The sequence below is a fragment of the Hippopotamus amphibius genome, chromosome 5 (genome assembly GCF_030028045.1).
Source record: "Hippopotamus amphibius kiboko isolate mHipAmp2 chromosome 5, mHipAmp2.hap2, whole genome shotgun sequence".
NCBI classification, from domain to species: domain Eukaryota; kingdom Metazoa; phylum Chordata; class Mammalia; order Artiodactyla; family Hippopotamidae; genus Hippopotamus; species Hippopotamus amphibius.
In genome coordinates this window covers 28631452-28656166 of record NC_080190.1, presented here as the reverse complement: position 1 = coordinate 28656166, position 24715 = coordinate 28631452, and the positions used below count along the sequence as shown (strand labels likewise).

General features: G+C 37.1%; 1 protein-coding gene and 1 pseudogene across 16 annotated transcripts in view; one reads left to right on the top strand and one right to left on the bottom strand.

Annotated features, from left to right (window-relative positions):
- BTRC (beta-transducin repeat containing E3 ubiquitin protein ligase) overlaps window positions 1–24715 on the top strand; it is a 176015-nt gene that overhangs the window by 106942 nt on the left and 44358 nt on the right. For 15 of the 16 annotated variants that reach the window (XM_057734606.1, XM_057734604.1, XM_057734603.1 and 12 more), the window contains one exon: window positions 11068–11157. In XM_057734606.1, the coding sequence (XP_057590589.1) occupies window positions 11068–11157 (90 nt within the window). Of the gene's footprint in view, window positions 1–11067; window positions 11158–12555; window positions 12720–24715 lie in introns of all 16 variants that reach the window. The other variant, XM_057734607.1, reaches the window with a different exon arrangement.
- LOC130853189 (max-like protein X) lies at window positions 3772–4503 on the bottom strand (annotated as a pseudogene).

Genomic DNA, 24715 nt, shown 5'->3' with positions numbered 1-24715 from the left:
AGTTTTGTTCCTTTTTCCGGCTGAGCAATATTCCATTGTATGTATATACTACATCTCCTTTATCCATTCATCTGTTGATGGACATTTAGGTTGCTTCCATGACCTGGCTATTGTAAGTAGTGCTGCAGTGAACATTGGGTGCATGTGTTTTTTTGAATTATGGTTTTCTCTGGGTATATGCCCAGTAGTGGGATTGCTGGGTCATGTGGTAATTCTATTTTTGGGTTTTCAGGGAACCTGCATACTGTTCTCCATAGTGGCTGTATCAATTAACATTCCCACCAACAGTGCAGAAGGCTTCCCTTTTCTCCACACCCTCTCCAGCATTTATTGTTTGTAGATTTTCTCATGATGCCCATTCTAACGGTGTGAGGCGATACCTCATTGTAGTTTTGATTTGCATTTCTCTAATAATTAGTGATGTTGAGCAACTTTTTATGTGGCTCTTGGCACGTGTCTTTGAAGAAATGCCTATTTAGGTCTTCTGCCCTTTTTTTGATTGGGTTTGTTTTTTTTTTGATATTGAGCTAGATGAACTGTTTATATATTTTGGAGATTAATCCTTTGTCTGTTGATTCGTTTGCAAATATTTTCTCCCATTCTGAGGGTTGTCTTTTTGTCTTGTTTATAGTTTCCTTTGCTGTGCTAAAGCTTTTAAGTTTCATTAGGCCCCACTTATTTATTTTTGTTTTTATTTCCATTACTCTAGGAGGTGGGCCCCACACTTTTTATTCAGTTGTTTTGGAACCATTGTTGAAAAGACTTTCCTTTCCTCCACTGAATTACATGGGTGCCTTTGTCAAAAATTAGTTGGCTATACAAGTGCAGTCTATTTCTGAATCTTCTGGAAAAGAGACTGCAGAGCAAAGGATAACAGTGGCTGAGGCACTGACCAGGTCCTACTTCATGTCCCTGTGTGACAAAGACGATCTCAAGGTCCTCTATTTTTTTAGAGGTCTCTGTCCTTGCACCAAATACTACACTGTCTTGATTACTGTAACTTTCTTTCTTTCTTTTGCTGGGTTGGATCTTTGTTGCAGCATGCAGGATCTTTCGTTGTGACACCTGGGCTCCTCATTGCAGTGCGCGAGCTACTCTCTAGTTGTGGCAGGTGGGCTCAGTACTTGCCGTGTGCAGGCTTAGGTGCCCTGCGGTATGTGGCATCTTAGTTCTCCAACCAGGGATTGACCCCATGTCCCCTGCATTGGAAGGCAGATTCTTAACCACTGGACCAGCAAGGAAGTCCCTATTATTGTAACTTAAGTAATTTTTGAAATCAGGTAGTGTGAGGCCTACACATTTTTATTTTTAATATTGTTTTGGCTATTTAAAATTTATCTCTTTTTAAAATATTTATTTATTTATTTATTTTCTTTTGGCTATTTTAGATACTTTACACTTCTATATAAATTTTAGAATCAAGTTAGAATTTCTATTAAAAAGAAGTCTGTGGGGTGTTGATTTGGATTTTTTTTGAAACTGTATATCTGAGTAGAATTAACCTCTCAATAATATTGTCTTCCAGTTTGCAGAGATGGTCTATATCTCCATTTGTCTTTTTAAATTTTTCTAAGCAATGTTTTTTAGTTTTTAGTGTACATTTCTTACACATAGTTTGCTAGAGTTATTCCTAAGTATTTAATATTCTTGAATGCTATTGTAAACTTTTCTCATTCTCTGATTGTTTGTTGAGTATATAAATGCAGTTGATTTTTGACTGTTGACCTTATTTCCTGTAATTTGTGAGTAAAGAAAATTTTATTTTTCTTTTCCAACCTATTTGCCTTTTGTTTCTTTTTATTGCTTTATTTGAATGGCTAAGGCCTCACATATAACATTGAACAGATTTGGTAAGAGGATATCTTTGCCTTGTTCCCAGTTGAGAGAGAGTATTAAGTCTTTCACCACTAAGTATGATGTTAGTTGAAATTTTTCAGATGTCCTTTATGGGACTGAAGAAGTTCCCTTTTATTCCTAGCTTGCTGAATTTTTTTGTTTTTTTTTGTTTTTTAAATCATGAATGAGTGTTTAATTTTGTCAACTGCAACCCCATTCTATTAATATGGAGAATTACATTAATTGAGTTTATTAAGTTTTGTGTCTGTTCATGAGGGATATTGGTCTATAGTTTTTTTCCTAATGTTTTTGTCATGTTTTGTTGTCAGGGTAATGCTGGCCTTATAAAGGGAGTTGGGAAGTCTTTCCTTCCTCCTCCATTTTCTAAAAGTGTTTGTATATGATCCTGATGTTCTTCTTCCATAACATTTAATAGAATTCACCAGTGAAACTGTCTGCGCCAGAAGTTTTCTTTGTGGGAAGATTTTTTTAATTTATGTGGAATGGTTTTTTAATAATTTCAACTTCTTTACTAGATACAGAGTTGTCTAGATTTTCTATTATTGTGTCAGTTTGGTAATTTGTGTCTTTCAAGAGTGACCTATTTTATTCAACAGATTGTAATCTATTAATATCTTTTATTGCATTTTAGTACTCTTCCATTTTGGGCAAATGAGAGCCCATTTAGGCTGGCATCTGTGCCCCTCTAATATATGTCCATCATTCCCTGAGTATTTCCAGGTTCATTTTGTATTTTCCCTGTCCAATCCTGGAATCAACTATTTCTCCAGGGAGCTATGGCTCCTTTTAGTGCAGAATGGTATTTAGAAACCAAGATTTAAACATTAACTTTTTTTTTTTTTTAGCATTTGGCAATATTTATTGTAATATAATTTGATATAAAAATATTTAATTTCCTCTGGATAATCAGACCTCAGATATCACACCTGAGGAAGGCAAAAGGGAGCTTGGGGGCCAGGGCAGAGAGAGGCTACTCTACACAGCATTCAGGGAGCCCAGGGCCTTACTCAGGACTCTCCTGGGCTCTGTAGTTCAGGAGGCCTTAGAACATCTTCTCTACCTGCCTTTACCCCACCCCAAGTCCTGGGAGAAATGCAGGCAGCACTGAGATGGTAGTGACCCGGATACATGAGACAAAAAGTCTGGGGGTGGTCTTGAAACCAGTTAATTTTCCAAAAGTGTAACTTTAGCAAAAATGCATTGTTGATGTTTAGAAAAATTAAAAATTTTAGTATGTAGTGTTGTGTTACACTTGACTTTGCTGTGCTGTGCTATTGCCTGTGGGGACCAAGAGGGCAGGAGTGGGTGAGGAGGTTGCTTCCCTCTACCACCCACAGTAGGGGGCAAGGGCAGGAACCTGACAGCCCTGCCCTGAGCTGGCCAGAGAAAACTCTGGCCTCACCTTGGGCTGACCAGGCAGCCCTAGCCTAGGCATGAGGCTACCTTTCACCCTTCATGGCTGTGGGAGTTTCCTCTTACTTCTTTCTTCCCATCTAGCTACTGCCAAAATGGCGAAACTTGGGCTAAATGTTGCCAGAGAGACCAAAACAGGCAAACAGTAGTTACCAATATGAGCAGAAATCTGAGGCTTAGAAAAAGGAAGAGGCCAGGAGCTCTTTAGGGTACCCAGAGCAGACCCCATCCTGAGGACTTCTGGAGGGGGGGTGTGTAGACTAGGTAGGTTTGAGATCTATGGTCAATATAATAAATTAATCAAAGCTTTTGTAATAACGCCATCCCGGCCCCATTGAAGATGGGGCTGGGGGAAGGGGGAAGCTGGGGAGCCAAACACTGAGGAGAAAGCAGCTGACTGCTGTGCAGTGTCGAAGTCCAATCTCATAAGCCCAGTGGCTTCATGGGCACGTAGGAGACTCAAGGCCTCTTGTTGGCTGTTCTGCGGTTTCCAAGAGCCGGTCAGTAAAGCTGATTCTTCAGTTGGTGCAGGACACCAATCACAATCTCCCGTAGGGTCTGAGGCTTACAGTGCTCCTCAGTCCAGCTGAAGACACAGGCCGACAGCTCCTGGAAGCTGGCCACGGAGATGGAGGCATTGAAGGACTGGAAGAGGGAGTCCATGATGCCTTGAAACACATTGAACTTGACCTGGCTAGAGACCTGGTCCTCCCCCTCATGGGGATTGTCCTGGTGTGCCTTCACAACCTATTCATAGTTCACTTTCATGATCTTTAGGGCCATAACGTCCTTGCATAGTGTGGATACCTCCTCCTCCTGCTTTTCCTTCTCCTTGTGCAAAAACTGGATGTAGTCAACGGTCTGCAGAACGATGGCCTTGCTGAGCTTTTGGGAGCCAGTGGAGAAGTCCTGCTGCTGGCAGATGGGGACGATGGTCTGTAGGTCATCATAACCTCTCTTGATGGCATCCCTCCTCTTCTGCTCAGCCTGAGTGTGTGCTCACCACTGCTGGTCCTTGTAGGACTCCTTGTAGGATTCCTGGTGGTAATTGCTGTCCTTGTCATCTGTGTTGGGGACAGAAGAGGCACTGGTGGAACAGATGCTATTAGCTGTGGACACTACACTCCCCTTGTAGGTGCTTTCTACAAAAAGCCCAGGGTCCAGGCTGTTGTTGCTGTAGGCATACTCCACTTTGACCCAGGGGTTCTCCAGAGAGGCACCCAGCTCCATCATCTCTGACCCACCAAACCGGAAAACCTCTTAACTTTTATTTTACATCTGTGTTATATATTTTGAAAACCATGAGTTCACATTGATACCTCCAATTCCAGTACAGTGCCACAGAGTTTGTTTTAGATTTCTCCCTTTTCATATTTGTAATTCTCTTTTCTAATGGTGAGAAACCTGGTTTGAGTTTTTTCCTTTTAGCACTTTAAAAAATCATGTTCCCCAGGAATTCCCTGGTGGTCCACTGGTTAGGACTTGGCGCTTTCACTGCTGAGGCCCAGTTCAATCCCTGGTCTGGGAACTAAGATCCTGCAAGCCACAAGGCGCAGCCCAAAAGATAAGATAAAATAAAATAAAATAAATAAAATATCGTGTTTCCTTGTCTTCTAGCCTTCATTGTTTATGATGAAAAATCTGCCATTATTTTTACTGTTGTTTCCATGTATGTAGCATCTCTTTTTTCTTTGGCTGCTTTTAAGGTTTTGTCTTTGTTGTTGGTTTTCAGCAGTTTTGACTGTTGGGCCTAGGTCTTGTTTTCTGATTTGGGGGGTTTTTTTTTGTATTAATCCTCTGGGGTTTGCTGATCTTAGATCAGTAAGCCAGTGGTTTTCACCACATTTTAGAAATATTTGGTCACTATTTTTATAACTTTTTGTGCCCCATTCTTATCTCTCTTCTGGGTCTTCAGTTACACAATCTGAGATCATCAAAAATGTCCCACAGGTGACTAAGACTCTTCTTTTTTTTTTTTCTTTTACTCTTTCTATTCTTCAGATTATTTCAGGTGATCTTTTAAGTTCATTGGCCTTTTCTTCTGCCATCTCCAGCCTGCTTTTAAGTCCATCCAGTAAAATTTTAATTTCTAGAATTTGTTTTGTTCATTTTAGTTTTTTATTTTAATGGTGAAAATTTCCATCTGTTTACTCATTGTGATTGTATCTTTCTTTAACTTGTTGAACATATTTGTTATAGCTTCTGTAGAACTTTTATGTACTGATTCCCATAACTAGATCACCTCAGGGTCATATTCTTATTTTTTCTTTTTCTTTTTTTTTTTTTTTTTGTGGCTGTGTTGGGTCTTCGTTGCTGTTCAAGGGCTTTCTCTAGTAGTGGCAAGTGGGGGCTACTCTTTGTTGTGGTGCACAGGCTTCTCAGTGTGGTGGCTTCTTTTGTTGCGGAGCACGGGCTCTAGGAGCATGGGCTTCAGTAATTGTGGCATGAGTGTTCAGTAGGTGTGGCTCGTGGGCTCTAGAGTGCAGGTTCAGTAATTGTGGCGCATGGGCTTAATTGCTTCTCGGCATGTGAGATCATCCGGGACCAGGGTTCAAACCCATATACCCTGCATTGGCAGGCAGATACTTAACCACTGCACCACCAGGGAAGTCCCAGGGTCATTTTCCTTTTTTTTTTCCCCCCAGGGTCATTTTCTATTGATTTCTTTTTTTTTTTTTTTAATTTATTTATTTATTGGCTGTGCTGGGTCTTTGTTGCTGCACACGGGCTTTCTCTAGTTGCTGAGAGCGGGGACTGCTCTTCATTGTGGTGAGCAGGCTCCTCATTGTAGTGGCTTCTCTTGCTGTGGAGCACGGGCCCTAGGCGCGTGGGCTTCAATAGTTGCGGCACATGAGCTCAGTAGTTGTGGTTCACGGGCTCAGGCTCAATAGTTGTGGCACACAGGCTTAGTTGCTCCGTGGCATGTGGAATCTTCCCAGGGCAGGGCTCGAACCCGTGTCCCCTGCATTGGCAGGCGGATTCTTTACCACTGCGCCACCTAGGAAGTCCTATTGATTTCTTTTTCTCTTTACGATGGGTCCCGTTTATTTTCTTCTTCTGTGTTTAGTAGTTTTTGATTGTATAGTGGGCTTTATAAACAATACATTGTGGAGACTCCGGTTTCTTTTATCTTTCTCTGATTATCTTACTGGCTCATCAATGTGACTTCAGATAGTCTTGATTTTGTTTGTTAGGGAAGGTGTGTTTTGGTTTTGCCCTTAGTCCTGAGGCACATCCCTTAGTCCTAAAGACTTACTCTTTAGTCTAAATGCAGGGTCTAAGTTTTCAAAGGAAAGTTTGAGATGCTTATTAAGCCCCTCTAATTTAGCAGGAATCAAATTCAAAACCCCTCATGGGCAGCATCTGGAATCTCTGCTCAGATCTTTCAGTCTTCTAGCTGTTACTTTCCATTGGGATATTTGGAGTCTCCCATTCATGTAAGTAGTTTGAGGGTTAGCTATGGATTTGAGGGAAATTTATATGCATGTTTTGATGCTTCCTCCCTGCCCCCATAGCTGGCGTTTTCTATTTTCTATTTTTCTTCTCAATATCCAGTCCTATGGCTGCCCTGAACTCCATCTTCTGACATCTCAATCCAGTAGACTGTGGCTTTCTAATTGAATGTTAGTCACTATGCACCAAATAGCCTAGTGAGTACCCTCAGGGAAAAAGCACGTAAACATGGCTCTTACCCACTGTGCCTCTCTTCTTTTAAAGTCAGTCCACTTCTCCCCCAATTTCTGCCTACTTTTGGTCAACCTCTAGTGCCTTTGTCATTTTAAATTATTTTTTCCTGGTTTATAATTGTTATCTGAAGAAGGTTAATCTAATACAAGCATCTCTGCTATTATTGGAACCAGAACTCTTTGGCTTAATTTTATTTTATTTAGTATATACCAATTGCTTCATAAATGTCTTAAAAACACAGTAAGTTTCCTTTTTAAAAAGTTGTGTTGTCTGTACATGAATAGTAAGTGTTTGTGATATTAGAAGTTGCAAAAGAAGTACTGAACCCTGAGTCCAGGGTGTATTATTAATACATGTACCAATAGTGCCTGTACACTAATGTCAGATGATCCAGTTTATTCTTTTAAAACATGTGTTTGAAATAATTTCTACATAAACAGTATAAGAATAAAACAAGTGATAAATTTTTAAAAGTTTGATTTGTTTAAATGGGAAACCAAATTTATAATGTTATTTTTCTCTATTTTCTTAAATTTTATTCTTATTTGCTCTTTTCCAAAGGATAATTGACCAGAAATGACTTATTTAAAATATGTATGTGTCCGTTGTTAATATAAATACATAAATGAATAAGTAGACAAAAGAGGGAAGAACTCATAGCACTTCCTTAAGAAGAATTACAATTAATAAATGTAGAAGGAAAGAGAAATATAAAAGTCACCATTAAAACACCACAGTAAAAATTGCAATAGGCAGGATCCACCAATATGCTAAAATTAGCAGGCAAAAGTTGAAGCAGTAGCAAAATAGTTGCATAGTCTTAAAGTATTGAGTTGGCCAAAAAGTGCCTTTGGTTTTTAAGTAAAAATAAAAGACACATTTTTCATTTTCGCCAAGAACTTTATTGAACAACATATTCACCGCTTTGTTCCCAAAACTTTTTATCTTTTTGAGCAAAGAACTGTCCCAGGTGCCTTTTACAGTCTTCCAGGGAATTGAAATTTTTTCCATGAAGAGAATTTTGTAAAGACTGAAATAAATGGACATCCAAAGGTGCAATGTCTGGTGAATACAGCAGATGAATCAGAGCTTCCCAGCCAAGCTGTAACAATTTTTGCCTGGTCATCAAAGAAACATGTGGTCTTGGGTTATCCTAATGGAAGATTATGCATTTTCTGTTGACTAACTCCAGATGCTTTTCATGAAGTGCTACTTTCAGTTGGTCTAATTGGGAGCAGTACTTGTTGGAATTTATTGTTTGGTTTTCCAGAAGGAGCGCATAATAGAGGACTCCCTTCTAGTCTCACCATATACACATCATCTTCTTTGGATGAAGACTGGCCTTTTGTATGGTTGGTGGTGGTTCATTTCGCTTGCCCCATGATCTCTTCTGTTCCACATTATTGTACAGTATCCACTTTTCATCACCCATCATGATGAGATTTTTAATTTGTTTTAAAACAACAGAACATTTTCATTACGTTTCAATAGAGAATAGCATGTGGAAGTACAGTCAAGAAGGTTTTTTTGTTTAACTTATGTGGAACCCAGACATCAAAGTAATTAACATAACCAAACGGGTGCATATGATTTTCAGTGCTTGATTTGGATATTTTGAGTATGTTGGCTATCTCCTGCATGGTATAATGTTGATTGTTTTCAATTAATATCTTGATTTGATCACTGTCAACTTCAGCTGGTCTACCCAACTGTGGAGCATCATCCAGCGAGAAATCTCCAGCACGAAGGTTCGCAAACCACTTTTGACACCTTCGATCAGTCACAGCACCTTCTCCATACACTGCACAAATCTTTTTTTTTTTTTTTTGCATTTTGGTTGCATTTTTACCTTTCTTGAAATAATAAAGCATAATATGCCTGAAATGTTGCTTTTTTCTTCCATCTTCAATATTAAAATGGCTACACAAAAATTCAATTTTGATAAGCCTTTTTTAAATGCACGCTATGACAGCTGTCACATACAGTCTAACAAAATTGTTTCAAATGAAGTTAAAGACAACTAAGTGCTACTATAGCCATCTTATGGAGAAAAACGAACAAACCTTTTGGCCAATCCAATATTTCCCCCACTATATTTAGTAATTTCTAAAGGAAAAATAATAAGCTTATAATAGAGAATCTTGGCAGACACAACCTTAGACAAGTGGTTAAGGTTAACATCGGCAGAAATACTCAGCAACATACTTCTTGACGTGATGCATTGAGAAGGGCACATCACCTCTGTGGTATCCTTCCTAATAACATATAACCTCAATTTGATCATGAGAAAACATGAGACAAACCCAAACTGAGGGACATTCTGTAGATTAATCAGTACTCTTCAGAAGTGTCAGAATCATGAAAGACACTCAAAGACTGAGGAATTGTCACAGATTAGAGGAAACTAAGGATACCTGGCAACTAAATGCAATGTGGGATCTTGGATTAGATCCTAAACAGGAAAAGGATGTTAGTAGAAAAGCTGGTGAAACTCAAATAAGTTTTTAACTTTATATTATACCAAGGTTAATTCCTTAGTTTCGATAAATATTCTGTGGTTGTGTAAAACATCAACATAAAGGGAAGCTGGGGAAGGGTATACAGGAACTCATATCTATTTTTGCAACTATTCTGTAAATCTCGAATTTAAAAAAATTGATTCCTTTTATTGTTTATGAGATTGCCCGTGTCTTAAGATTTTTCTTTTTAATGTCAACACATATTTATATCAACAGTTCTCAAAGAGTGTTCTTAGACCAGCAGCATTAACATCAACTGGGAACTTGTTAAAAATGCAAATTCTCATAAGCTCTGGGGATGGGACCCACCAATCTGTGTTTTAACAAGCCCTCCAGATGATTCTGATGTGCACTAATGTTTGAGAGCCATGACTTGTACTATCAGTAAAAACTTAAGACTAGAAGGAAACCATTTAATTAATATCTTGGCCAATTTGATTATAATAAAGTATAACCAGTGTTTTTTTTTAATTGTGGTAAAATACATGTAGCATAACATTTACCATCTTAACTATTTTTAAATATGCAGTTCATGGTATTAAATACATTCACATTGTTGTATGACAGTCACCACCATCCATCCCCATAACTCTAATAAACATCTTGTAAAACTGAAACTTGGTACTCATTAAACAGTAACTCCCTATTCCCCCCTTCTCCCAGCCCCTGGGCAGCCATCGTTCTACTTTCTGTCTCTATGATTTTGACTAAGTATCTAAGTGGAATCATACAGTATTTGTCTTTTTGTGACAGGCTTATTTCACATAGCATACTGTCCTTAGGTTTCATCCATGTAGTAGTATATGTTAGAACTTCTTTGCTTTTTAAGGCTAAATACTGTTCCACTGTATGTATATACCACATTTTGCTTATCCATTCATCCATCAGTGGACACTTGGGTTGCTTCCACATTTTAGCTATTGTGGATAATGCTGCTATGAACACGGATGTACAAATATCTCATCGAGACTGCTTTCATTTCTTTCAATTCTGTATATACACAGAATTGGAATTGTTCATCATATGATAATTCTATTTTTAATTTTTGGAGGAACCACCACTATACTGTTTTTCACAGTGGCTGTACCGTTTTACATTCCCACTAACAGTGCACAAGGGTTCCAGTTTCTCCACATTTTCGCCAACACTTGTTGTTTTCTGGTTTTGTTTTGTTTTGTTTTTTAAATAGTAACCATCCTAATGGGTATAAGGTGGTATCTTATTGTAGTTTTGATTTGCATTCCTCTCATGATTAGTCTTGTTGAGCATTTCTTCATGTGCTTTTTAGCCATTTGTATAGCTTCTTGGATAATCTCTATTCAAGTCCTTTGCCCATATTTTAAGAACTAACACCCCTACCTTTTATGTATACAGTGAAGTCACTACTGCTCACATACTTGTTCATGGGCACATCAGTGACACTCTGGGGCTCTCACTTTCTTTGCTTCTGCCCTGTCCCTCAGCTCCCATAAATCTGGAATTTACAGGTAGGATCTATTTGTGTGTTGATTTTGAGAAATAGGGCAGAATTTGAAAACTACACAACAGTATTTCAGTATTTAAACCTATTTCCAAAAAATTCTCTTTACAGACTTACAACAGCTGTGCCAGACTCTGCTTAAATCAAGAGACAGTATGTCTAGCAAGCACTGCTATGAAGACTGAAAATTGTGTGGCCAAAGTAAGTAATATTACATATCAATATATATTATACCACATCATAACAATGGTTTATCTGTAGACATCTTTACTCAGTATTGCTATTAAAGACTATGGTAGAATTTTTTAAAAGAATACAGAAGGCATCATTTTATCTAAAGCAAGATTGCAGTTTCAAGTCTCTGACTCTTCAGCTGCAGCAGAATTTTTTGATTATGTATTCTGTTCACACATTAGTCTAATTCACATTTGTTGCTTGACACTAGTTATGGTTTATTACAAATAAGATTTGTGTGGGACTTCCCTGCAGGTCCAGTGGTTAAGACTCCACGCTTCCACTGCAGGGGGCAGGGGTTCGATCCCTGGTTGGGGAACTAAGGATCCCATGTGCTACACAGCATGGCCTAAAAAAAATTTTGTGTGAAAAAATGCACAATTATTTTAATAAGTTTGTTGGTGGTTTTAAAATGTAATTAAGTATAGAGTACCCCATTGTAGGATTGTGAAATATACTATAGAAAATCCAATTATTATATCATTATTATTTATTGAGTGGTTATTGATAAAAATAATTGCTTTTTGTGATCTTGATCTGACTGGACAAGTATATTTAAGCATGCATATAGAGCTACTTGTTTCTTACGTATAAATGTGTGCCATATCTATAGCCTAAATACAAAAATAGTCTTATGTATTAGAAATCTTACAATCTAATAATTGTATCAGCTGTGCCTCAAGTTTTCCATCTCTAATTACTCAGGAGCTTTGACCTAAATTTAGATATCAGCCATTGTGATTATTCCAAGAGTAAGTAAAATTCCAATATGGGCTCTGTTTCTACTTACTCTGTGTATCTGCAAAATTACTGCCTTTCATAACTATTCAGGGATTTGTCACTTTTACAATATTCCCAACTTTAAGCAGTTTTAATCTATTGTGTTATACACTCAAGCTTTCTTTTACTTATTGTTATTATTAGAGCCAAGCCTGGTATCATGTGTCTCTATTCTTTGCTACAAAAATCAAAGGACAGCACAGCAATATTTTTTTTACTTTGTTTTATTTCTTAAAACATGAAGTAGGGGGACTCGAGGAGGGGGAGTCAAGGAAGGGAGGGAATACGGGGATATGTGTATAAAAACAGATGATTGAACCTGGTGTACCCCCCAAAAAAAATTAAAAAAAATAAAAAAACAAAAAAACATGAAGTAGTTTCAGTTGATAAAGGACATACTTTATCAACTGAAAATGTATCGTATAAAATGTAACCATTGGAAATTCTCCATATAAGAAATGTCAGAATGTATTAAAAATCATAGTGAAAAAGGTAGAGTTAATCAGTTAAGTTCTTAAATTAGAATGTCTAAATAATTTACTGCAAACTATGAATATTATAAATTAACATGTATTTATTTTTCAGTCATATAGTCACAACTAGCAAGTGCTGATTGACCCTATTTTGTATCCAGCGTTTGTACATTGAGATGGGGGACCAGTTATTTGGGCCTTTGAAAATAATCTTTTTCCTTTTTGGCCATGCTGTTCTCAGTTTCATCACAAGTGGGTGACTTCTGGCTAAACAAGGTAAAATCTTAGCATGAGCACCGATCCAAGGACAGGGTGACAATTTTAATGAGTTTCATTGAGAGCTGGCCAAGTGAGCATCTGTTCCTTTTGTTTTCTCGATACTTTGTAAGCCAGAATCTCTAAGCTACATAGTTGTGTTGGTGTATGTCTGTATGATGGTTTTTTCTTCCCCTCCTACCCTCTACTTCAGTGGTGCATGGTTAGAAATCTTGCAGCATCTGGCACAATGGCATAATTTCTTCTATGCTCTTGGGTGAGGAAATAAGTTTGCTCATTGCTGCTCATCAGTCTGTTTCCGTTGCTCCCAGATGGTGACCCTCTCATCCCATTCTTGCTTATTTTAAGATTATTCTGCCACCTATATCCTTTCATCGTCTCCTTAAACACCCTAATTTAATAATGATTTCTATCGTTTCCTATTGGAACCCACCTAACTTTCTGGTTCTTTGTATTGGCCCACATCTTCGTCTTTTGGTTCATTGCTTCAGATTTGAGCCAGATAATCAGTTGGCAAATAAAAATATGTAGCTGAAAAAATTTCTTTCTTGCAACAGTCACCAGTGAGGTGCCAATAACATAGGAATAGGAAAAGAGTTTTCTCTTTTTCATTTGTATGTGTTATGTGTATCTCATGATTCTGAGCTGCTTCTATTGGCCTCATTTATTGCTTGTCCTTTGAAAAGTAATGACTTGCTATTATTTTTGTAGGCCTGTAAGCTTGTCACTATTTCTTGCTCTTCACCTTTAGCCCTTAACCGGATGGTTTCACCTGCTATACTTGATATGGCTGCAGTGATTTTTAAACTTGGTACAGGTATCTGTTGTTGATTCAGATTGTGCTCCAAAGTGGCCTTGAATGTCCAACCATCTCCATGGAGTACAGCTATAATACAGTGAGTGATATCAACCATTTTTGTCCTCTAGTTCCAAACAGCTAATTCTGATAGGAGTGACTTTGGTTTGGGTGGAGATGGTAATTAACATCTAAGACCTTATTTTGAATACTGATTTGATGAGTTTTAGAGAAGACACTAATACCAGTTAGTCCCTTTAAAAACAGCAATACTGTTATGTTTGGACCCCTAGAGTAAATTGTATGTAACTCTTCTTTGCCAGAAATAACTTAAAATAAATATTTTATAATAGGTCTATGAAAAGAGACCTTTAGTCCTCTTTAGAATACAAGAAAACAAAGTTGTAAGGCAAACTACAGCCACCCTAGGTTAATAATCTTATGAATCTCTAACTTGAAGAATGAGTCTTAAGAAAATATTTTAAAATAAAAATGGAGGAAGTGCCATTTTATAGTATAACTTAATCCAAGTAATATTTGGAGACATTGAGATGCTTTTTATTTCTTCCAAAGCCTTCCTTCTTACTAATTATAGCCCTGTAGTTCATGAGATTTGTGTTTGGAACATGATAAGCTCTGTGTTTATTGTAGCTTTAAATGGACAGTCATTATTGACTGCCAACTTAGTCTTTAAAACCAATAATCATGTTGTACATAACTGTCAACCTTCATAATGGTTTTTAATTGGTAAAGAAAGCTAACTGGAAAAATAAAGAGCATTAAATTTTTTGTTATATTTTTACTGACTTTAAATATTACTGAAAATTTTTGGTTTCAGGCTTTTCCCTAATTTACCCTTTTACACACACACACACACACACACACACACACACACAGTTAAACTGTATTGTTTTGAACACATCTGCCTAGATTCCTGCCTAGGTCAGAGAAGTTCTGCCTCTTTATATTTAGAAAATAAACCCCTTCCATAATCCTTTGTAGATGTGTTCTGTATTGTAGTTGTTGTTGTTTGTTGTTATTGTTTTTTACTTCAGACTAATAATCTTTTTGCAACTGACTGAGACAGAAAAATGTGGTGTTCCTTTCCATTCACTCCAGATTTTGATAGAAGACTTGTTTTATTTATTTCCAAAATTATATCCGCAGGAAACAAGCTGTTTAAATTCAGATTATGCTGAAGCAAAATGGTCCTGGTATGAGAAGCAACGTGCTGTTTTACGAGCACAGAGTCCCTTTTCTCATAACTGATTGATAGTAAATATTTTCCTGAAGAATTATTGCCAACCATGAACAGTGCAACTGTTTCACTTTTTTTCTGTGCTACTTGCTGTACCAGCCATTGTCGGTAATTAAGATCTACAATTCACAATGCAGACGTTTGCACTTCCTCTGGGTCTGTGCTATTTATAAGGCATTTCAGCTGTTCAGAGTTTCTTTTGAGTTTTAAACTACATGTTAACAGGCTTCTTTAATATACTGTTCCACAAGTAGCATGTCAGATGGTCCATTCTACACACAGGCTCCTCTGTTGGGTCTAAAGAGTAGCTTTGTGGAGAATGTATTAAGATTTAACCATATCATTGAGGCTGATGTGCTTGGAAAAACTGAAGTATAATGTATTATACGTTAGGCTTATTGCTATTTTTAAGAGGCAGAAATTAAGTTCAGAAGTAATGTTTTTTCTTTCATCTTTAAATATTTATATGAATTTAATGAGTGTTAATGGGGTTTACAGAGAGGTTCTGAGAAATACTACTACAGTGACTTTTCCAAGCTCACTTTGAAGTAATAATAGAATCAGGGATGCTCATTATAGACAAGAGTTTGTGTGTTTGTCAGATGAAGGGTACAGGATGGATGTGCATGATATTTAAGAAGATAAACATGGGGCACTAAAATGGATCAGCAGGTTGACTGCACATTTGTTGTGTAATCAGCTTCAGGAATCCTAAGTAGCATATGCCACTGGAGGGGAAAGTGTAAACAGGAATGCTGGTCTGTATTAAAATCGGTAAAATTTAAAGTCCTTTTCAACAATTTCAAGAAAGTTAATTTTTAAAAAAAGTCAAGACCCCCAGTGAGGATCTTCATGAATTATGGTCTAGAGTCACAGTAACTATTGTGCAGTCTCCTTGCTACCTGCGCTCATTATTAAACATACAAGAAAAAGAAACAAGAAACTGAAAACTGTTAATAAAATATGTTAAACTTTTGCCCTGAGTGGGAATCAGACTGACTGCTTTTAAGCCTGAAGCCAGAAGCACTGATTCTGCCCATCGGCCGCCAGCATCTTCCAGCAGAGCAGAGAAAGGCAGGACATGGGTTTCAGCGCTGATTTCTTGATGGCCTCTTGAATAGACAGAGCTTATAACAAAGCCTTTCCCAAGGCAGTTTTATTTGCCAAAACCTAAAACTTTCTGTAGTTCTTTTGAACTACAGTGTTTCTGTAAACTTTTTCCCTTCAGTGAACTCATTATGAACCTTTTTTTAGATAGCAGCAGTGGTTCAACTGTTGGGAACCACTGATATATTTGACTGAGGCGCTTCAAGATGCTAGAACCTATTCACATTTCTATCTAGCCAGGGAGCTAATAAGATTGAGTTTGTCTTTGTGGGTTAATCTAGATTAGCATGAGATGAGCCCAGTCAGTATCTCCCTCAGTGAAAAAGGAGAGGTTGGGAGAGAGCGGGATGAAGGAAGAAAGTTTTTCATCAAGAACTGACTGCAGTATTGCCTGCTGATGCATGTCAGATCACCCGCACGGAGAGATCACATGGCTTCTCCAAAAGTCAAACGATCAATTCGCCTCGTTTTGGCTCTGTACTTAATGCACAAACAGTGCGATCTGCGGGGCTGTAATTGCATTGTTAGGGCCAAGGAACAAGCCTGTGCCTTTTCAGCAGACAGCTGGCAGGGAGAGAGGCATGTTGTTAGGAAAGAGAGAGGCAAGGCAAATAAAATTACTGCTAACGCTCAGAGATCGGCAGGAGTCCTACTTGCCTAATCTTACCGGTGGGAGCAAGCGGCTGTTGTAATCCAATTATAGCAGCATAAGCAATTTGTTAGACACTCCGCATAATGTAACAATTTCCCAATAAACTCTGACTTGTAATAACGTCGGCAAGAGTCCGCATAAATCTGCCCGAATGGTGGGGGCTGGAGCGTTCGGCTGGGGGCTTGTAATTGGCGCCATCAGCACGTTTTGCGGAGTGCAGTATGGTGCAGTCTTTTAGTGCAGGAATTTTAAGGAGAAAAGCGTGGCACACGTTTCTTAGGAAAAGAAAAGTGGCCATTAAAAGGGGAGCAGCAAAAAGGGCATACTCTTGCCTTCACATTACCTAGGAATCTTAGTATAGGAAGAAAACAGGAGGAAGCCATGTTTCCTTCTAATACTAAAAGGGGGGATGGGGGTAGAATGTGTGGATTAAATTCCTTTATTTAAAAGGCATCAGTTTCTATTATTTATACCCTCCTCCAGCTCCCCAAAATGCTGTTCAGGCAGCATTTAGCTAACATATTTACAAAATGTTCTTAGTTAGGCAAGCCTAGAAGTGCCAAATTAAAATATATTTTCTTTTGGAGTTTAGCATTTTCTTTACAAGAGAAAAATATATTTTCTTTGTGCCCAGGACAAATCTTTTAAAGATATTATCTCATTGACTATCAAACCTTCGTGCAGAATTCTGTCTTCTGCTTTAAGACACCATCTCTTACTGAAGGGTTTAAAACCCAAATTGTTGTTTGCTGACATTATTATGCTTCTTATTTTCCAATTCTGAAATATGTTGTGAATTTCTGTGATACTAAGATTAGTAATCTTTCTTGTTGAACACTTACATTGTATAAGAATACATTTTTTATTATTTAAACCTATACCTGTATGATCATTATAGAAATCATTTTGATTCCTAAGTATAAAATTGCTGCTTTAGAAAAATATTTGTTGTGGTGTTATGCAAAGTAGAACCTCCACTATTTATTGATTGATTAGCATTTGTAGTCACAGAATAGAGCTTCTTATTATATAGGGTATAGTAGGTGAAGAATGCTCACATATTTGAGTTAATAGATTTTTATGCTACTGTGTGTGTATTAAATGTGTGTATTAAATGTGTGTATTAAACGATACCTACTTTCTTAATTTGTGTCAAAACCAAGCTTATGAAATAAGAACAGGATTCTTCAAAATATCATGTTGCTGTGGGTATTATTACAATAAATATTTACTTTCAGTATAAGCATTTCCTTCTACTGAAACAAATGCTGCCTTGTTTAACTGGAGCTACATCAATAAACTGCAGTGCCTCTAATAAAGCCACTCAGTGTCTGGGTTTAACTAATGGCTGATTTTCATGGCTTTGACAGTGAGCTGTGTGCGTTATTTTCTCCTGATATTGTAAAAATAATGAGAGCAAATTAGAACAATCAGTTTACACAGATAGCTGCTGATTGGAGGCGATGGGCAATATGGCAGCAGGTAATCCATCTTCGGGCTCCTGTCACATTAACTTCAGCAGTGTGAAAAGATCAGGTGGGGTAAGCAGGGATCCTGCCCAATCGGAACACTGAAATTAATGAGAAGAGCATTGTTCTGTGATCAACCTTTTAATTAGCAAGACTGGAAACAGAGGGAATGATGAAGGCAACACCACAGCTGCACAATGCCAGGCACAATTCCTGAAAAGAGAATGAAAAAAAAAAAAAATCTTTGGGTTTTACATCACACTTTTATTGCAACATATAGGCATTGTGTTTCCACTCTAGAGCTAGTTTACAGACTTTAAGAAATACTGCCTATATACTCGAAACTAATATAATATTATACGCCAATTTTACTTCAATTGAAAGAAAGGAGGAAATACTGTCTACTTTCCAAGGTATTGTCACAAATATGGTTGATGTATCAATGATCTACAGACAGTAATTCTATCAGAGGTCATTTAGAACTTTACACTTTCTTTGGCATTGCACTCTGGGTTTTAACCTTTGATTTTTTTAAAAATCAGGTAACCACGGGGAGGGTGGGGGGGACTCGAGGGGGGGGAGTCAAGGAAGGGAGGGGATATGGGGATATGTGTATAAAAACAGATGATTGAACCTGGTGTACCCCCCAAAAAAAATTTTAAAAAAAAATCAGGTAACCAGAGAAATTAAAATTTTAAAAGGTCTGCCTTATCAGCCTCCCACCACCCTACCCCTCCAATATAACGTTTTCCTCGCAAGTAGCAAGTTTTCTGGTTTGGAGAACTTCTGTCACTTTGAATTACTTAAAAGAGGACCCTAATCTAGGCAGTAAGCTATGGCATATTTAAATTATGTTCTTTTCCTGATTCTGTTTATTAGGAAATTCACTATTTGGTTTTTTTCCCCCTATGCCATTGACTTCTCTGTATGGGGGACTGTGTTATTTCAATTTATATAATTGAGAATTGAATATCAATGAATGGTGTTTATAGGAGGAAGGGGGAGAAATCTATGCAGTAACTGAGACTAAAGGCTGGCTCATCCACTTAAAGCTCAGTTATACTAAAGTTGTAACCATGTTAATCATCCCTGGAATATTGGAAAATATGGTATAAGGCTGTGGAAGACATTAATGAGCCATATTTTTTCTACCAAATCAGTGCCTGTTTTCTTGGCCGCCTTTGGCAGACTTTCACTTTGGGAGAGTATATAAGGCCGCCAGGATTTGCAGTATTTTAGTTTATATCTTAAGTTGAGTGGCTTACTGTGAAAGCAAGTAATATAGGCTATGTAAATGAATCCAGATATCTTCCAAAGATTTATAAAATAAATTTGTTTTCTTGATATTAACAGTCAGTTGTCTTAGGCATTTATTTAAAGTATTAATACGTAAAAGTCAGTTATCAGGTACACATCTGAGTATAGAATTAACAGGAAAGAACCTAAAGTGTAGTATGAAATATTCAGGTTAGGTATAAGCTAATCTTTTATTATAGTTAATAGGACTTTTATTTTTTTATTTTTTGAGAGATTGTCAATTGTATTACATAGTTTCCTCTGAAAGGACATTTTCAGGAAGTTCCTCTTTGTGTTCAATGTTTCTGCTGTCCTTTTTCCTTTTTTTTTTTTGGCTGTGTTGGGTCTTCCTTGCTGTGCGCGGGCTTTCCCTAATTGTGGCGAGCGGGGGCTACTCTTTGCGGTGCGGGGCTTCTCATTGCATTATTGGCTTCTCTTGTTGCGGAGCATGGGCTCTAGGCACACGGGCTTCAGTAGTTGTGGTACAGGCTCAGTAGTTGTGGTGCACGGGCTTAGTTGCACCTCAGCATGTGGGATCTTCCCTGACTAGGAATTTAACCCAGGTTCCCTGCATTGGCAAGTGGATTCTTAAACATTGTGCCACCAGGGAAGTCCCAGGCTTTTAAAATAATATATATAACTAATGGAAATTTTTTATTGCTGCCCTAAGATACTATATTTGCAGAATATAAGTCCCTGATGGTCTGCTTCTTTGCAAAACTCATAGGACAAAGGCCCTTCACGTCCTCCGAGTACCCATCTCCCTATCTTCCTTCCCCCTCTAAAACATTTAGTATAGCTCTTGAAATTCTGTCAGAAATGTGATTTTTTTGTTGTTTGTTTACTAATAGTGAGCTTTTCCTGAAAATATTTATTAAGACTTACATATATCAGTATTTTAGGATCAGTGACTTAATACTAAATAGTCTCTGGGACTTCCCCCCACACTCTCTAAGAGAATGGTGCTACTGTGCATGTTAGTCTTTTAAAGCCCACTTGTTAGAATTTTGCATGATAACTTTTCTGCATTCCTTAATCTGAAAGAGAGATTTTTATTCTCTGAGTTTTTGTGGCTTTTTGTGGCTTTTTGTTCTCTACTCTCCTGGTTTGACAGTTCCAGAAGCCTGGGCTCATAAGCTCTCCATGAATAAGTATGTTTTTAGTCATACGGTGTAAATAGATCACTTACAAAGCTTGTGAAACCTGAGCTCTCCTTTTGAACCTTTCAGTACCCATGAGCTCAGGATTCATACATGTAAAATTTTATTCTTGTGTTGTGACTGTAGCTTCTTGTAAGGTAAATGAGCTATGAATTTAAATGACTGTTCTCTATACCAAGTTTCTACAAAAATAGAATTGTATTTTTCCATTTTCCTACGATTCTGGAATTCCACCTGACTTAGTGACCTTGCTAATATTTGTTCTTGTTAGAGCTCTTTCCCAGTAAGATTTGTTTCTTAAGATCAGTGTTAAAATAGATGTCTCTTTTTTTGAGGGCATGTTTTTTGTTTGTTTATACTAGTAATAACACAAATGTCTAACTGGCTGAATGACCAAGGAACTCCCTTTTAATTTCCTAACAGAGGTAGAGTTGCCAAGTCATCTTAAATTCTACTAATTCAAAATCTCATCAGTAGGGTTCATTTTAGAGAAATTTTCATTAGTCTAGTCCTTTGGAGCTCACCTAACACACCCTTATTTAAAGTTCTTATGTATGGAACCAGTTGTATCTCTGAGGCTATGATAATCTTTTCTAAGTTCCTCATTCCCCTCAGTTATTAGTTTGGGGTATATTCAGATATTTATTTATTTTTACTTTTGTACTACTCAAAAGTTTGAGGAGGAGAGACAATATGTTAGTATTTATTAAACCCCTGTGTTTAGGCACTTTTGTGATAGCTGTGTTGTCTGTTTCAATCCTTATGTGAACCTGATGAGATGGATGGTATTATCTCTATTTTGCAATTAAGGAACCTGAAGCTTAAAGAAATTAAAACTTTTCACATCTCCAAGCTGTAGAGTTTTGAGTTAGATCTCTCTCACTTCAGAGTCCTTGCTCTACTGCATCTGGTTGGTTTTCAAGCAGTATTTGGAGGCCTTGTATATCTCCTCTGTTATACTTGGCCTCACACTACAAAGCACCTATATATAGCTTTTCTCCGTTTGATTTCTATAGAACTTTGGCCATCTAGCAAATATTACTTCTTCATCTCCCCCCTACCCCTCCACGCCCCCCCCTTACTGCTTGTAAAATACCGTGTTCTGACTGAACTGTGGCAAGACTGTCTCCAGAAAATTTAACTAACTGGGTTAACTACTCTGGGTTACCTGGTCAATAATTCTATGCAAATTTAAATGCTTACTCAATAATAATCACCTACCTTATAAACATAGGTCTTTAAAGGATTGAAGATGACCTATGTCACTGGACTTAGTTTGAGTCCAGTACAATCAGTTCAAGGTGGTAACCTTACTTAGTAATTGTTTTAGAAGTTGTTTTGGAATACAAATCTTGGGGCTTCCTAGGTGGTGCAGTGGTTAAGAATCTGCCTGCCAATGCAGAGGACACACGGGTTCGATCCCTGCTCCAGGAAGATCCCACATGCCACGGAGCAGCTAAGCCCATGCGCCAAGAAAAAAGAAAAAATGGAATACAAATCTCATCTGAATCTCTGTGTCAGAATTTACAGTGTAAGCATATATTGGCAGTCCTTTTATACCAAAAACTTATTTTTCCTGGTAGAACTTGGTAATTAGTTTTATCAGTTAACAACAACAACAAAAAGTCCCTTAGGGCCTCAAAGCCCAGGCTCTGTCTGATTACACTTCAGTAAATATCTTTTTGTAAGTATGCATGCTTTTAGATAGGTTGATGGTTGTAAAGACATGATATAAGGGTATCAGAATTAATAGTTGGACCTTGAATCCCCTATCTGTTTCAGACAGGAGAGAGGAAGCTTGGGACAGGAGTGAGTAATTCAGAAATGGGTTCATCAAAAGCAAATAAACATAAATATTAGTGTGTGTGTGTGTGTGTGTGTGTGTGTGTGTGTGTGTAAAAATCTCCCTGGGTATTCTCTAATGGAAAGAATAAAAGTTTTTATAGTTAAGGTTGACACATAAGTATACGTAAGAAGCACTTGCTCACATGGAGCACTAAGACCATGACAAACAGAAATGTTGAGATATTTCTAGAAGAATGACCATAAATTTAATTATGTTTTGTACCTCAGACATCAATTCTTTAACTTTACCCACATTTTCTTGGAATATCTAATAGCATGAGAAATTTAATTATAAAGATTTAAAAAACAAAACAAAACAAAACTTGGGAGCAAGCCTAAAGGGAAATATATAGAGAAAACCGTGTTTAAAAAGAGATGGTTTCTACAGTGTTAACTGTGGAGTGTGTAGCGTGACTCTGTAATGGAATATCATGGCAGGGGGTATAATACTGTAAATAAGATGAATATGCCACTTGTGGATTAATGGGCAACCTAAAGAGTGGCTTTATTTACATCTATGTGTGAGGTTCATTTCCAGTTTGTATATTTTTTCTTATTCTTATGATTCGAGTACTTAAAACCTGATGGTTTAATTAGGGAACTTTAAAAAAAAATCAGTTTCCTTGAATCTTAATATGTGTGGGGTTTTGTTTTGGTTTGGTTTGGTTTGGTTTTGGTTTTTTGGTAGGATTAGTACAGTGTCATTTTTGACTTTAAAATTGGTAGGCTGAAGGAGTTCTAACTTTTTCCTCTAGGTAATACTTAAGGAGAAAAGGTGGGTTCTGAACATAAGTCCAAGAAATTCATCTGTTTCTTATACTTTACATTTTGGTAAGAAGTAGGTGTAGATGTCACATTATAGATTATAGGAAATTCCATTTGCAGTGATAAAAGGATATGGGATGCTTTTCAAAGATTTGAGTACTAAGTAAGGTAAACTTGAATACATCTAGCCTGAGACACTATAGGAGCCACTATCTCAACATTATAACATGAGAACATGCAATAAGAGTACATTCTAAGTGAGAGCTTTATATAAGTAGTTTTTTAAAAATTTATTTTATTGAAGTAAAGTTGATGTATAATTTTGTGGTAATTTCTGCTGTATAGCAAAGTGATTCAGTTACACATAAATATACATTCTTTTTCATGTTCTTTTCCATTATGGTTTATCACAGGATATTGAATATAGTTCCCTGTGCTATGCAGTAGGACCTTATTGTTTTTCCATTATATATATAATAGTTTGCTTATGTAACTAATTTTTTACTGTTTTTTAAAGCTGTTTAGACTGCTGTTGGTTTCAAATTAATGCTATTATTTAGTGCTCTTGAAACTTCAAAAGTTTGAGAGTTAGACTAGTTTTTACTCCCTGCTTCCCCTCAATTGAAAATGTGTGGTAAAAAGTTACCTGTGAAAGGCAAATTGTGTGCAAAAGTAAATTGCCTTCATTGTAGAGTTTGAATAGGACTGATTTTCACTTGCAGAATATAGATTCTCAAATTATATTTGTTGAGTCTGATATATATTATTTAAAATATTGAAATTCAGAGATTGTGTCATCAAATTTGACAGCCTTTTTGCACCATTATTTATTGAACGTTTATAGTGTGCCAGACACTAAGGGTTAAGGGTTTTATATACGCTCTCACTTAAATCCCCACAACAATCTCATTAACCATACAACATTTTACATACAGATTAACTAGAACTCAGAGATATCAAGCAATTTGCCAAAGGTATGTTGCAGAACTAGAATTTCAACCCAGACTGTCTGACCCCATGGCCATGTGCTTTCTATCACTGTTTTGTGAATTTCAGTACATAGAAATTAGAACAGGTGTAGCAAATGTGGGGGGATTATCTAAAAAGTTCTCTGTGGTGCCTATTTCAGTGTTAACAGTTTATTAACAAATAGCAATGGTTTGGAAAACACAGAAGTATGCACATTGGTTATATAAAATCATGATACAGTAGTACATTTTAGGTTTATGTTCTTTTACATTTATAGTATTTTTCTTTTCAGCATTCCATATGAGATGATAAAAATTAAAAATACCTCAATTAGCAACCACAAAAAAGTAAAACTGTTAATTGAACCTTGTAATCTCCTCTTACTGTCTGTTAGGCTTTTCTTTTCAGGCTTTGATTGTGTGTAATAAAACTGTTGCTTAATTAATGCCAGGGTTCTAAAGCCTTTGGATGCCACAGAAGAGAGTGAAGTGGAGAAAACAAGAGGCAGCATCAAATAGCTTTTCTGCTATGTTAATTTAGATCTGTCATTCTTGTTCTAGTTCATGATGTATGGCTCCCAGCAGATACTAGGTGAATTAAAAGAGAAGCAGTAGTGGATCTTGTCTTAGGAAAAACACAATTCATGATTGAAGCTCTCAGTAGCTTAATGAATAACTGT